Source organism: Cyprinodon variegatus, unplaced genomic scaffold (assembly GCF_000732505.1).
Source record: "Cyprinodon variegatus isolate N-32 unplaced genomic scaffold, C_variegatus-1.0 Scaffold2320, whole genome shotgun sequence".
Classification (NCBI taxonomy): Eukaryota; Metazoa; Chordata; class Actinopteri; order Cyprinodontiformes; family Cyprinodontidae; genus Cyprinodon; species Cyprinodon variegatus.
In genome coordinates, this window is record NW_015152773.1 from 17,698 (window position 1) to 33,956 (window position 16,259).

The 16,259-nt window shown below is 36.8% G+C and overlaps 1 protein-coding gene across 1 annotated transcript in view; it reads left to right on the top strand.

Annotated features, from left to right (window-relative positions):
- The window catches only part of LOC107080783 (major histocompatibility complex class I-related gene protein-like), a gene marked incomplete at its 3' end in the record, with an annotated part of 21,862 nt that extends 5,970 nt beyond the window's left edge, over window positions 1-15,892 (top strand). Inside the window, exons 5-6 of the mRNA XM_015368987.1 lie at window positions 14,477-14,654; window positions 15,788-15,892. Of these exons, the coding sequence (XP_015224473.1) occupies window positions 14,477-14,654; window positions 15,788-15,892 (283 nt within the window). The remainder of the gene's footprint in view (window positions 1-14,476; window positions 14,655-15,787) is intronic.
- Between the last annotated feature and the right edge of the window lie 367 nt (window positions 15,893-16,259).

A 16,259-nucleotide genomic window follows, 5' to 3' on the forward strand; every position in this document is an offset into this window, starting at 1 on the left:
ATATCTGAAGCTGCCATTTTATTAAACCAGATATAAAAATATTGTCTTATCAAAATGAATAGCTGTGAAAGACAAAGTAATTCATGGCCACAAATTATAAGTTCAAATTTTAATAAAAACAATAGAGCAGGTGTTTTTTTTCTAATTATACTATAAGCAATCATCATAGAATTGTTGTTTTGTTAGAAAAAAATCTTATGATTTATAATAAGGTATAATAAGATTTTTTTTCTTTGTAATTAATTTCACAGGTAATATCATTACACTGGCCCTCATCATAACAGCAGTGATTGTTCTCGTCAGCTTTGTCTGTGTGGTTGGATACATTTTCAGAAAGACTATTAGACAGAAACTGTCATGTGGTAGGTTTACTATTATATTTCTTAATTTTAAATCTATGTTACTATACACAATATACTAATCATGCACTGTTCCATAAGAATTGTAGAAATAAAATTTAAGGTTGAAATTATTCACTAAGCATCTTTTACTTCTGTTACAAACATATAAAGAGTACTGCATATAAACTGTAAAGAAAAGAAACACTAAAGTACATTAAAGTAAATAAATTTAGTTACTCAACAAAATAAAAAATGTTTTTCATTTTTTGCAGCTAAGCGTCCTCCAAGTCGTAAGTAAAACTAATAATTTACTTAAAAATGTTAAATTCCTAATGCAGTTCAGATGGTTTATTTACGTGTTTTTAGATAGTAAAATTTTTAATTGGTTAAACTGTAATCATTTCTGATTTTACAGCGATTGACAACCGTGAGGTGGAAGAGGAAATGATTCCAAAAGTAAATGGAAACTAGAGAGCTATCCTCACTGTAAGTTGTTTCCTGTAAAGATCAGAGCAGCTTAAGATAGTGCTTCTGTTTTTTTTTTTTTATGGAATAAAAAAAAAAAATTTTTTTATTCTTTAAGTTTAAAGTTGACATATTTAGTATGAATTTGAGTGATAACTTAGAATTAGATAAAGAGTAATGCAGATCTATCAATGGAATAAATAAAGACCAAATGGCGTTATGCTTAAAACCTGTAGATACCTGTAGACGATTTTTTGTCTTTTTTAATAAAACTATTTTTATATGTCTCAGGTTGTGTTCTGTTTAATATTTTATCTTTATATCCCTTTAGGTCAAAGGATAATCTTTGCACTGGAATCATTATCAACACCACTGTGTTCTTCTCTACCATCACTAATTGATCAACATTCATTGGATAAATTGTAATGTATTTCTGATTTGTTGTTAATAAATTGTTGGAACATTTATTTTTCAAAGAGCTACCTTACTCTTACCAGGAAAAAAAAAAAAAAACAATTTAAATTAATATTAACCATCCCCCGCTGTTTAAATAGACAAAAAATGTGAGAAGTTGAGTGTAGATACCTTCCATCATTTTAAAGATAATTTGTAAAAGTTTCTAGTATTTGTTATTAGAGGATCCTGGAAAACAAAAATTAGGATTGGAGATGAGACAAGCAATAATTTACTATATTACAAAAACATATGTGCATTCCTTTTTCAAAGAACAATTTGAGAGTCAGAGATAATATTTTTGGGTTTTTGTGATATAGCGCCACCCAGTCATTAAGTTTAATTTGAAGATTTAAAATATATCTTGTCCAGAATGTACCATGCCCCTCACCCTTTCATTTTAGGGAAATGCATCAGCCTACTAATGAATATGTAAAAAATATGTTTTTTAATTTGAATAATTATTCACTGTAAGAGAAACCTTTCTAAGTTGACAAATTTGTTTGATTTGCTAATTACTTAGCATCAGTCCCCTTGTACCCTGAAAGGTATTTCTCTTTCTTTTAAAAATTTTCTTTTTACTGATACTTACATTTTTATTTCCAGAAAATATATTTAAAAAAAAACAACGAAATAATCAATGGGTCTCAAATATTGTAAGGATTGTAAACAATAAACATCTGTTCCATTACTTTATCCATCATGTAGATAAGTTGCCTCTGTTTTCTGGCTGCTGGGTTTCGATTTTCCTAAACTCTAGGTTAAATTATACAGTATGATGTTTCATTTCTTAGAAACTGTACTGTGTTTTTCTTAATTTTTCTTATATAGTTTTAAAGTTAATTATTTTTTATTTGATTGGCTTTTTGAAAGATGATTTGTCTTGGTTGCATTTTCTTCCATACATTTGTGGAATTTCTTTTATCTGTCTTCCAATTTTTCAAAAACCGTAATTTTGAAAACTTTTATTTTTTCTGTGGAATTTAAAATCCATGGGAGTTTGGTTTAAAGTGCATTTTTTCTTGGGATTATTAAAGCTATGTTAAGGTAGTGCTGTTTTATTTTGCTTTTGAATAAATGTATCAGTAAATTTATTTTCAGAGTGTTTCGTGTTTTTACCCAAAGTGTACTACATTTTGTCTATTCTTTGACCGAAATTTTGCAATATAACTCTTCTTTACTTAAGAACGAGAAAAATACTAAAGAAAATAAAAATAATACACTTCAATGCTAATAATTCCCGCATATGACGGGTATTTTGTACTTGTAGCTTTATGAAGGCATCAAATGTTACATATTTGTGTACATTTTTTATTTTATTATTTTGTTCCTAAAACCAGCTTCAGGCAGAGAATAACGATTAAATGAAATAATCAATAAAAAACAAAAGCATCTCTCCCCTATTCGTATAAAAAATAGCTAATTAACTTAGAAAACAAGTACATGCATAACTCAAATACACAAAATACCATAAAAAGTAAACAACAAAAATTGCTTATTTAATATTCATTTTTAGCTATTAGCCCAGTGCTATGAAGAAAACAAGCCTAAAAAGAACAATAAATGTTGAGAATAATATACACTTCTCAAAAAATTAAAGGAACACTTTTACAACGCATCAAATCTCAATGGGGGAAAAAGTGGTGTTTATTTATACTGATATGGACTGGGTGATGTGTTAGGAACAAAAGGATGTCACATCATTTGACGGAAATTTAAATTATCAACCTACAGAGGGCTAAACTCAAAGACAACCCAAAAATTACAGTGAAGAAATGATGCGGCCAGGCTAGTCAATTTTGCTGAAATTTCATTGCAGCTACTCAAAATGGTATTCAGTAATTTGTATGGCCCCCACGTGCATGCCTGACAACGTCGGGGCATTCTCCTAATGAGACGACTGATGGCGTCCTGGGGTTTCTCCTCCCAGATCTGGACCAGGGGATCACTAAGCTACTGGACAGTCTGAGGTGCAAACTGGCATCGTCGGATGGATTGAAACATAATGCCCCAGAGGTGTTCTATCTGATTTAGGTCAGGCAAGCAAGGGGGCCAATCAATGGTATCAAATTCTTCATCCTCCAGGAACTGCCTGCATACTCTCGCCACATGAGGCCGGGCATTGTCGTGCACCAGGAGGAACCCAGGACCCACTGCACCAGCATAGTGTCTGACAATGGGTGCAAGGATTTCATCCCGACGCCTAATGCCAGTCAGGGTGGCGTTGTCTAGCCTGTATAGGTCTGTGCCCCACCACCAAACCAGTCATGCTGAACGATGTTACAGGCAGCATAACGTTCTCCACAGCTTCTCCAGACCCTTTCACGTCTGTCACATGTGCTCAGGGTGAACCTGCTCTCATCTGTGAAAAGAACAGGGCGCCAGTGGCTGACTTGCCAATTCCGGTGTTCTGTGGTAAATGCCAATCGAGCTCCACGGTATCGGGCAGTGAGCTCAGGGCCCACTAGAGGACGTCGGGCCCTCAGGCCTCCCTCGTGAAGTCTGTTTCTGATTGTTTGGTCAGAAACATTCACACCAGTGGCCTGCTGGAGGTCATTTTGTAGGGCTCTGGCAGTGCTCCTCCTGCTCCTCCTTGCACAAAGGAGCAGATACTGGTGCTGCTGATGGGTTTTAGACCTTCTACTGCCCTGTCCAGCTCTCCTGGAGTAACTGCCTGTCTCCTGGAATCTCCTCCATGCTCTTAAGATTGTGCTGGGAGACACAGCAAACCTTCTGGCAATGGCACGTATTGATGTGCCATCCTGGAGGAGTTGGACTGCCTGTGCAACCTCTGTAGGGTCCAGGTAGCACCTCATGCTAACAGTAGTGACAGTGACCCTAGCCAAATGCAAAACTGGTGAAAATTAGTCAGAAAAGATGAGTAGGGGAAAAAATGTCAGTGGCCTCCACCTGTAAAACCATTCCTGTTTTGATGGTCGTCTCGTTGTTGCCCCTCTAGTGCACCTGTTGTTAATTTCACTAACACCAAAGCAGCTGAAACTGATTAACAACCCCCTCTGCTACTTACCTGACCATATCAATATCCCAGAGGTTTAATTAAATTGATGCTATACTCTGATTACAAAGAGTTCCTTTCATTTTTTTTTGAGTAGTGTATATACAGATGAAGATGCCCCCTTATATAACTAAGGCTTCGTCTCAATTCTCAGAGGACGCATTTTAAGGCCTGTGACATCACAACGCTGTGCGGAGGCTGTTCAACGGAAAGCAGCAGCAGCGCCAGTAGTAGTGCGGAGAACACCTTTAAATGTAAGTAGTTTTGTTTTTGTTTATTTAACTGAACATCGATTAAAATACATGACGGTAATGGAGCCACCGGAATGTATAGGACCAGCTAAAGCTAAAGCTTAGAGCTAACCCGTTGATACGAGACGCTCATCAACATTAAAAGCTTTCATACAAATATAAAAAACATAAAACATAACAATAATCACCGAGCTCATGTAACATGTATTATGTACTATTTGTTTTTATGTCAGCTACTTTTATTGGTTACCTTAAACCTTAAACACAATTTTCTAACAGTGACTTAGTATAAACAGAGCTGGTGTATGCATAAGCACTAATATGCCATAGGAGAGACATAAAACAAAGTGATTTACAAAAAACATAAATTTTGAGGTAAAACCAGATGCAAATTCATATAAAATGAGTTTATTGAATCTGCCAGAAAAATAATTTTTAATCAATGACTTTCTGGTCATAATGTTGATGTTATGCTTTTAACAAAAATATGGTTAAGTGAATTTAACGTAGCACCTATTTTCATAGAGTCAGCCAAGGTGGGGGTGTGCCCACCTTGTTCATAGATTTACTGAAGTCTAAATTAGGTTTTTCTGTGCAAATTTGACTGTAGAATATCTGACTCTCCAGGTAAAGATCCTGGTCTAAGCCATTTTCTGGAATATTAACATGCTTCCTAAGTCTAAAACAAACTTATTTGATGAGGTTTTAAATGTGATATGTGTCGTCTGTTCTGACGATAGAATTGCAGGAGAACTACAGTATGTAATCGTCTTTGAAACTGGTTCATTTCAACGTGTTAAAAGCTAAACAAACAAATAGGGACATGAGTCTAAACATTTCAAAGGTGTCTATAACTGATGCAGGCCTATCTGACCACGTTTCTGTTATCCTTGATAGCATGACATTCAATGACTCAGTTAACTAAAGAGACATCGTAAGAAAAAGGCATCTTTAAGAGCTTAAGGCAACTTAAGTCACAAACAAAAAGTCGCTGAGAAGCTGAGATCAGGCCGTTCTTATCTCCCTCATTGAAATAAAAGGATCCGCTGGGATCAAATAGTACTGCTTGTTGACTTTATCAAAGTAAAAAAAAAAAAAAAACATCCTAAAATAACATCCAACATACAGTATACAGTGAGGAAAATAAGTATTTGAACACCCTGCTATTCGGCAAGTTTTTAATATTTGGTAAATCAACATTTGTGATATTAACTCTGTCTGCAGTGACAGGGATCAAATGTTTTCTGTAGTTTTTCAACAGCTTTGCACAAACTGCAGGAGGGATTTTGGCCCACTCCTCCATACAGATTTTCTCTAGATCAGTCAGTTTTCTGGACTGTACCTGAGAAACACAGAGTTTGGGTTCTCTCCAAAGATTCTCTGTTGGGTTTAGGTCTGGAGACTGGCTAGGTCAGAACCTTGATAGTCTTCTTAAAATGCCACTCCTGGCCCAGCCTCAAAACATCTTTAATGCTCTAACTGAGGGAAGAAGGTTGTTCCCCAAAATCTCGCAATACATAGCCCTGTCATCCTCTCCTTAATACAGTGCAGTCGCCCTGTACCTAGTGCAGAAAAACAATCACAAATCATGGTGCTATCACCCCATGCTTCACTTTAGGGATGATGTTCTTGAGATGGTACTCATCATTCTTTGTCTTCCAAACACTGCTGAACACGATTAGTGGAATTATGACCAAAAAGTTCTATTTTGGTCTCAACTGACCACATGACTTTGTCCCATGACACCTCTGGATCATCCAAGTGGTCATTGGCAAACTTAAAGGAGAACACCGTTTTTTTTTTTACATTGGCCCCTTGATTTTACGTTATTACATCATGTTCTACTCACCCATGTGAGTTTTGTGTCATTTGGAGCCGTTCTGAACATATTCGGTTTTGTTATATCCAAGTAACGTCTTCCTATGGGCAACGAGTTGAAGGAACAAACTAAACTGTTCATAATGTATTCTTTATGGTACGCCAGCATTCATAACATGTAGGTGAATCACTGTTCCCCAGACATCCGAGGTCATATTTTTTTAAAACAAAGCGGAGTGTGTATGACGTCATCCGTGCGCCCGACTAGAGTAGTGACAGGCAGCCCGAGCCACAGGCGGCTACACCTTCTATTCATTCAGCTAGCTAATCTGAATCGTTCAATTTCATTTCGCAAGATAATTAAAAATGTTGCTGAAACAAACACAATCTTAGAATAATCATTTGTTTATAATGTAAATTTATATCTCAACCACAGGTAAAAGCACTTGAATACTCAAATACTTTAAAACTATAAAAAAATAAGAAAAGACATAAGGATTTAAATCAAACACATCAGACATTGGATATCAGAGTATATGTCTGCTCTAATGGGAATACCTTTAGATAATCGGAGTATTTGACGACATCAAAAGCAGTTTAACTGAAGTTTCTCCTCTTAAGATAAGGTAACATATAAAGGATTTAATCATGTAAAACACACCTCATGGGGTGGATTTACAAAGAGGCAACTGTCTCTCTGCTGTAACTTGGGATTTATGTTGATGGTTTTTCACAGCTGATATCTCCTTTTCTTTTTCTTGTAGCCGATAACCGGTAATAAACTGATCAGTGTTTTTCTAAATATTAAACGTAAAAAAGTATACAAGTAAACAGTGTAAAGCTTTGATTTTACCAAATAAAACTTGCAGCAATATTATTGATAGCAAACACTAGATCAACACTAGTTCACGCCGAACCAGACCCCTAAACCTGTGGAAATCTTGCCAGTTTTGTCTGCTTTTTCTCGCCTTAATATTTGCCTGGCCAGCGAAAGCGTTTCGTCCGGTAGGCGAAAGGCTCCCACATCATGGAGTCTGCTAGTCGTTACTTTCACCTACTTCAATCATCTTTCCTTTTCTTAGATTAACATAGAAAGTCCAGATTCTGCTGACATGCTGGTCATGTTGCACCATTACTTTTTCCTAGATTTTTCTTTCCAATAAATCAGTCTGCCACTGAACCACCGATATGTTCATGTGGAGTTATACTGTTTAAAGTTTTAACATTTAAATCAGATGTTTTTCTCTCTGAATAAAAGGTCAACAATAATAAAAATACCACAAAAGGAAGAAAAGTTATTCATCTCTCACCGTTCTTTTTCTGGTAAAGAAACGACTCCGATCACAAGAGCAAGAACAGCAACAGCAGAACCAACTGCGGCGATCATTATGGTGAGATTTGCTTTAAAATAAGAGAAAAGGTCACATCAATGTAGAGTCACAGATGTATTCATGGCCTTTATCCCAGTTTCCAGAGACATATCCAGAAAATTTTAATAAGGGTGGCCAGGCAATAACCAACGTACACTGGGGGGTGGCCGAAAGTGGATAGGTGCCAGAACCTCACGGTCAATCTACACTGTTCAACAGGAAAATGAACATCCACCACATCCATTTTTTCTACATAAAATACAACTATACTGTCCTACAACCTTTGCTAACAAATAGACACATATATTTAAACATCCGTGCTTTCTAGATAAAAGGTATAGGGCATAAAATTCTTTCAGGTTTAAGCTCTAGATCGAACATCTTTTTCATTGTGATTACTTACCAACTTTTATCAATAATCATTTTGAATAAAACTGATATTTACAAGAATTAAAATGTACATAAATTGATTATTTATCCATCCATCCATCCATCCATCCATCCATCTTCCTCCGCTTATCCGCAGTTGGGTCGCGGGGGCAGCAGCTTAAGAAGGGAGGCCCAGACTTCCCTTTCCCCAGCCACTTCCTCCAGCCCTTCAGGAGGAACCCCAAGGCGTTCCCAGGCCAGCCGAGAAACATAGTCTCTCCAGCGTGTCCTGGGTCTTCCCCGGGGCCTCCTCCCGGTGGGACGTGCCCGGAACACCTCACCAGGGAGGCGTCCAGGAGGCATCCTAAACAGATGCCCGAGCCACCTCAACTGGCTCCTCTCGATGTGGAGGAGCAGCGGCTCTACTCCGAGTCCCTCCCGGATGACCGAGCTTCTCACCGTATCTCTAAGGGAGAGTCCAGCCACCCTACGGAGGAAACCCATTTCGCCCGCTTGTATCCGCGATCTCGTTCTTTCGGTCATGACCCAGAGTTCATGACCATAGATGAGGGTAGGAACGTAGATCGACCGGTAAATCGAGAGCTTCGCTTTTTGACTCAGCTCTCTCTTCACCACGACGGACCGGTACAGCGCCCGCTTCACAGCAGACGCTGCGCCAATCCGCCTGTCGATCTCCCGCTCCCTTCTTCCCTCATTCGTGAACAAGATCCCGAGATACTTAAACTCCTCCACTTGGGGCAGGACACCCCCCCCTGACCTGGAGAAGGCCCTCTACCCTTTTCCGGCTCAAGACCATGGCCTCGGATTTGGAGGCACTGATCCCCATCCCGGCCGCTTCACACTCGGCTGCAAACCGATCCACTGAGAGCTGCAGATCACGACCTGATGAAGCCAATAGGACCACATCATCTGCAAAAAGCAGAGACGCAAGCCTAAGGCCACCAAAACGGATCCCCTCAACACCTTGGCTGCGCCTAGAAATTCTGTCCATGAAGGTAATGAACAGAATCAGTGACAAAGGGCAGCCCTGGCGGAGTCCAACTCTCACCGGAAACGAGCTCGACTTATTGCCGGCAATGCGGACCAGACTCTGACACCGGTCATACAGGGACCTGACAGCCCATATCAAAGGGCCCGGCACCCCGTATTCCCGGAGAACCCCCCACAGGGCCCCCCGAGGGACACGGTCGAACACCTTCTCCAAGTCCACAAAGCACATGTAGACTGGTTGGGCGAACTCCCATGCACCCTCCAGGACCCTGCTGAGGGTGTAGGGCTGGTCCAGCGTTCCACGACCAGGATGGAAACCACACTGCTCTTCCTGAATCCGAGGTTCGACTATCCGACGGACCCTCCTCTCCAGCACCCCCGAATAGACCTTGCCGGGGAGGCTTAAGAGTGTGACTCCCCTGTAATTGGAGCACACCCTCCGTTCCCCCTTTTTAAATAGGGGGACCACCACCCCAGTCTGCCAATCCAGGGGAACTGCCCCCAATGTCCATGCAATGTTGAAGAGTCGCGTCAGCCAACACAACCCTACAACATCCAGGACCTTGAGGAACTCCGGGATTTAAATTTAAAGGCCAATCAGTAGAAATATGTCTATAAACACATGTGGCTCATTGTTTAAAGTTACTTACATTCATTGGTCATTATTTTCATTTTCTCCAGTCTTTCTGTGATGTTTCTATTGACTCCAGAGAACTGAAACACACATTCATAGTTGGTCCAGTCTTCAGGTGGAACAGAGGACAGATCGATGTCCAGAGGCATCTGGAATGTCCCATCATTCTCAACTTTTATATTTATTTATATTGAATTTTTATATTAAAACAAGAGAACAAGTTTTGAACTTAAGGAAATAGGTGCAGTTTCAATAGAAAATCGAAATATTACAATTATAATAAAAAAATGCTAATAAATGTCTAGAAACAGAGAGCATGATTTAACATATTTTATATAAAACACTTCTGGATAATAATTAACTCAAAGGGACAAAGTTTACTTACAGTTTCATCAAAACCTTCTGGGTATTTGATTAACCCAGTAGTAAATGACATGGCTGGTGCCTTTATTTTTTTTTTATTGACTCAGAACAAACTCCAAGAACATCCAAGAACTTCTTATTTCTCTAGATGGTGTTGAAAAGGTTGAAACTGACATTGAAAAACAACATGTGAAATGTACAATGAGGATATTAGCCATAATTCTTCTGGTAATCCGAGGAGCAGTGGCAGGTGAGAAAGAATTATATTTTAGTAGATAAAGAATCAAGGTTAAGTGTAACTCAAACAATGTTTTGCCTTTTTGAATGTAAGGTCAGCTGAAGGCTGAGGTGATACAACAACGTTTTAGAGCCATAGACATTTTTGCTTTTAAAAAATGAGAACAAAATGATGTTATGGGAATGAAATCATTATATTACAAGAATGACGTCGTGATAATGTGAGAGTAAAGTTGTAAATCTTACAAGAAAGAAGCTTTGATATAATTATTAAGAGCAGCCGTAGCCTTGGCTATATACATATGAACATTTTTATAATCGAAAGAGAGAATAAGATTTGACCACAAACTACTCAAATAGAGTAGTCGCCTATTCAGCCAGGCCAATGATTCCCTTTCAGAGACATCGACAAGCTATCAAAAGAAGCCACATGACCCCAAAACAACCCGTTATTCCGTTTCAATTTGCATGTTTTCTAAGCTAAAATAACGCTTTGTTTGGCTACTGTACAAAGCCTGAAACTCAACGCCATTTCTGACATTTTGAGTCGAAAAGCTTCCTGGATGGGAGGCGAAATGTCTTCAAACTTGGAAACAAAGTCCAATAAAATAGAGAAAACAAAATAAAATTATTTCTAAAAAATCTTACAGTCTAGAAAAAAACAGACCCTGATTTAACATATTTCATATAAAACATTTTTGGGTAATAATTAACTCAAAGTTTAGTTACAGTTTGTGCGACAACCTCTGAGTGTTTGATTAACCCAGCAACAAGTGACGTGGATATCCGTTTTTTTTTTTTTTTTTTATTGCCCCAGAACAAACTTGTCCATGAACTCCTTATTTCTCTAAATGGTGCTCAAAATGTTGAAGAGTGACAATGAAAAATTTTTAAGCTCTATTACGAGATAAACACAACAACAATTCTTCAATGATCATAAATTTCTAAAAAAAAAGCAATACTGCGCTCAGCCATTTTGGAAGCGGGACATCAACTGTTCTTTTTTCTTATCTGCATTCCAGCTTGTTCTGTTGATCACTGCCCCTCACTGTGGTTTTGGATCTGTGTACGTTCAGCCAATTCATGGACTTCATGCAGTCTAGTTTCTGCTTACTAAAGTTTGGTTTCAAGGCAACCATGTTAACGAATAAATATCTCAGTAGACACCATGAGAAACCATGTTCTTGCATCAAAGATGAAATCATGGATTCTGACTTAACAGATGTGATAGAAGCTGTTACATTACTAGAGTTGTAAAATAAATACAGGGATGATGAAAGGTGGGCTGCTAATTAATCTCCAAACATATCAAGCCAGCCTTATTTTTTCACAACAATTATCTCTTTTAAAATATGCTATTTTGCAGAACAATAGAATTTACTATTTCAACACATTTACAACACTTTTCCTCCATTTTTAGTTTCTCTGTGTCTCATAATAGTTGGCAAAGACCATCGTAATCATTTTTTTTTTGTATAGGATTCCTGAATATTAGTTCAGCAATGGCTTTGAAGACAGGGTGATTTAAAAAAATTAAAATGGCTTTTAAAGCTGTTCCACTGTAAAAAAGGGTTCATCCAATGTTAGATGTTTCAGGATAAACTGGGGACCATTAGTTCGTATCTCTTAAGAGCTAGATGTGAGATCATAGCTGATTTATTATAGTGATCTGTGGACATAGTCCACATACTTACATACTTATAGGACAAATATTTCACAAAAAAATAAATTACCAGTAATTGAAGAGTCAAGAACTCATGAAGTAAAAAAGATAACGGGCTTATACAGTATGGGATTTTTTGCTTTTACTTGTAGCCCTGAATAAAAATAGTTAAATATTGTTATTTTAAATCAAATATTTCTAAAAATTTCTATTATGTGAGTTCTATAGACTTGGTAAAAATTTTCTGCAGCTTGTACAGGTAGATGTTAACTGTTTGCTTTCATTTAACTGAGGCTTCTATATTGTTTATATATATATATAACAATATTACAACTGAAATAAAAAAAAATTATTTAATAAGTTTTGACCATATCATTCAACAAAAGAGTAATGATGGTAAAATGTTAAGAAATTTGTGTTTTTTCCTCACAGTGACCCACTCTCTGAGGTATTTCTACACGGCATCTTCAGGAATCTCAGACTTCCCTTCATACATGTCTGTTGGGTTTGTGGATGATGTTCAGATCAGTTACTGTGACAGCAGAACCAACAGAAACATTCCTAAACAGGAATGGATGAAAGAAGTGAGTTCAGAACATCCACGTTACTGGGAGGAGGAAACTGATACATGTCTGGATAAACAGCAAACCTTCAAATTAAACATAGAATTTGCAAAACAACGTTTCAACCAGACTGGAGGTTTGTTCATTATTCATCATCTACATGTCATATATTCTTTAACAACTGTTTTTAAAAGTTTTTATTTAGGTTTTTGGCATATATTCAAGTCAATAATTAATGTGCACAGGGTTTTAGGGGGTCGTCAACAGTTTTCATCATTAACACAAGTGTACCAAATATACATAATATGGGGGCTTGGAGGTCAAGCTGATGTACACTTTTTTTTTAATGATGTTCCTTTAGCTCATATTAATGCACATTTTATTGTACTTGGATATCTGGATTAATGATTTCATCAGTTGTTTTTTAAATATATATTTATTTAGAACTTGTTTCAATGTAGCAAGATTTTAAGTAACTTTTCAACAATGATTTTACCTTAAAATAGTAATATGTGTATTCACAGGTACTTAGTCGCAAGCTATGAATAGTGTTGGTTAAAATAAAACATTTTAATTTTTTTGTTCACTTGTTACAATGCTTAAAATTGTAAACTATCTCTTAGTTTTAATCTCTCTCCAGGTATTTTTCTGTTTCTCTATTAAGTAAAGTCTTTTCCAGAGTCCCTTCATTTATTATTATTTGTATTTTTTTAGTTTATTAGTTTATTTAACAGGTAGAGTGTACAAAATACACCAATCTTAAAAAGAAGAGATGTCTTGTACCAGAGTTTGCTACTGCTAATTTTCCATTGTCCCCTGGAAGGTTCACACATTTAAAAACAAATTACAGAACAAACTACATGTCCTAAAATGCTAAGAAATACTATAAATATAAAATATAATCACAGTCAGGGATAGAGTTCTTTACAGATTAGCTGGACTCAAACTGACAAAGTTCATGATCATTAATATATAAAAAAAACTAACAAACCCAAACATTTAAAACTTTTAATGTCCTTAAATTTATTTCCTGAAACATTTGCAGTAAATGTTTTATTTATCTGTAGCCATTGCTCCATTAAAATCTTCAAACATTTGGTAAAGTGACCATGTATTGTTTTTCTTGGAACAGTACCGGTAATAGAAAGTCAGGGTTTTTGCCCATAGTAATTTTTTTTCAAGGTTTCTGTTTGTTCTATTCAGGCACTTTTTACATTAAAATAATTAATTATTTAATTATTGGATTAATTAATGAAGTCTGTTTTAAATTCACTACTAATATTCAAACTCTTTTGCTGTGTCTCAGGAGTTCACGTCTATCAGCAGATGTACGGCTGTGAGTGGGATGATGAGACTGGAGAGGTTAAAGGTTATGATCAGATTGGTTACGATGGAGAAGATTTCATTGTTCTGGACCTGAGGACACGGTCATGGATCGCTCCAGTACAAGAGGCTGTCACCAGCAAAAATAAGTGGAATAGTGATATATTTGTTGCAAGTCCTGAGAGTTTCTACTTAACTCTGATGTGTCCTGAGTGGCTGAAGAAGTATTTGAGCTATGGGAGGAGAACTCTGATGAGAACAGGTATTACTAGACATCATTTAGTTTAAAATAAACAGCTACATTTCTGTGTTATGTTTAAACATTTTTAAATCTTTGTAACTGGTGTTATCAGTTTTTTTTTATTCAGTCACTTTTTCATCTATATTAAAAGTATTATGTTCAGCAATCAAATTATCAGTCTTTGTCGTTTTTGTTTATAAATTAGTTATAAACAGAATGTTATCCTATCAATCCTCCAGATCTTCCATCAGTCTCCATCCTCCAGAAATCTTCCTCCTCTCCAATCAGCTGCTTTGCTACAGGTTTCTACCCCAACAGAGCAGAAATGTTCTGGAGGAAAGATGGAGCAGAGATCCATGATGGTGTGGAGAAAGGAGAGATCCTCCCTAACAATGATGGAACCTTCCAGATGAGCGTTGACCTGAACCTTCCATCATCTGAGGACTGGACCAAATATGAATGTGTGTTTCAGCTCTCTGGTATTGAAAGAGATGTCATCACTCCTCTGGAAAAAACAAAGATCAGTACTAATGAAGGTAATACTTTAGTATTATAAATGGGTTTTAAAAACAATATGTTGATAAATTGTGTTTTATTTTGTATACATTTGTTGTAGAAACTCAGGTTTGTATTTTTTACTTTGCTTCATGGATTTTTAACGGATTTCATATTCGGAAAACAGAAGAGCAGACAGTGACTTCCAAGTTTTCTCCTTTACATCTGTCTTTGGGGTTAAACTACAGTTGAAAGACAAGTTTCCACAGTGTCTTAAAGATTCATGAACAGTCGTCTAAATTGAAAGCCTTTTAGTCACAAAAACAATTATTTTCCACCCTATGTTCACTCATATCTTTAATTACCTCACTCGTTTATTCTTTTTCCTTTAGTTTTATCTTCAGTTTTTCCATATATTGCAGTTGTGGTGATATATTTATAAATATATATATGTTTTGACATCCCTCTGTTTATAGGGATACTGTTTAGGGAGAAGGACTTGGTTTGGTGTGGGGTGCCAATGAGAATGGCTTCTGTTTTGCTGCTGTTGAGCTGTAGAAAGTTTTCAGCCATCCATGTCTTTATCTCCTCCAGGCAGCAGTGAAAAGCAGATGGCAGAACTGTGGGAGAAGTGGAGTCCATTTTTATGTACAACTGGGTGTCATCTGCATAACAATGAAAAGAGACCTTGTGTTTTTTGATTATCTGACCGAGTGGGAGCATGTAGATGGTGAAAAGGGCCCAAGGACCGACCCTTGAGGCACTCCGCAGGTGACTGTATGGGGTGATGAATTGGACTGTCCTATGGCAACAAATTCGGACCTTCCCGTGATATATGACTCATAGTATTAATCAGTCTGTGGAAATGTGTCTAATTCACAAAAGCCTTTAGTTTTGGATCAGCCTCCCTCCTCCTCATTTTAACCTGTAAGGCAGAAAACAGAACAGCTGCTCAGATGGGTAGATCATTTTGAATCTCTGTGCAAAATGTATAAATTTAAAAAACACCAAAGGAAGAAAAATGCTTGCTGAAATGCTTCATGTTTTATATCAGATGACAATAAAGATACCTACATCTCAAACTCTGTAGGTTGTCCTTGCAGCTGCTTCAAATGTTTTCTTGCCCAGGAATTTTGTGATATTTTACACAGTTTAATCAGTTTAAATGATTTAGTTTCAGGAAACCCCATTGGGATCGTTATCGGGGCTATTGCTGCAGTTCTGGTTCTGGTTTTCATCATTGCTGGAGTCATCCTCTGTTGGAAGAAGAGAGATAATGGTGAGAAACCAAAGATATATTTTATGAATCATAAAACTGGCTTATATACTATTTGTTTATATTTCAGCTATTTTTATCGGTTGGTGCTTCTGATCAAACATTACATTTTAAGATTTAATGCTTTAATTGATTTAAATGCAATTTTTTTTTTATTTTACTTTTATAAAAACTATAAATATATTATATGCTGTTTGTTTCGGGATTTAAGCGAGCAAATAGTGAGTATTACAAATATTTTCATCTTGCTTTGTCTCATAATATTAAGTTGTTCATCCAACAATGTTAAAGCTACAGTGTGTAATAATTACAGGGATATACAGTCAGAAATGTAATATATTATACATAACTATGTTATTTATCATCACCT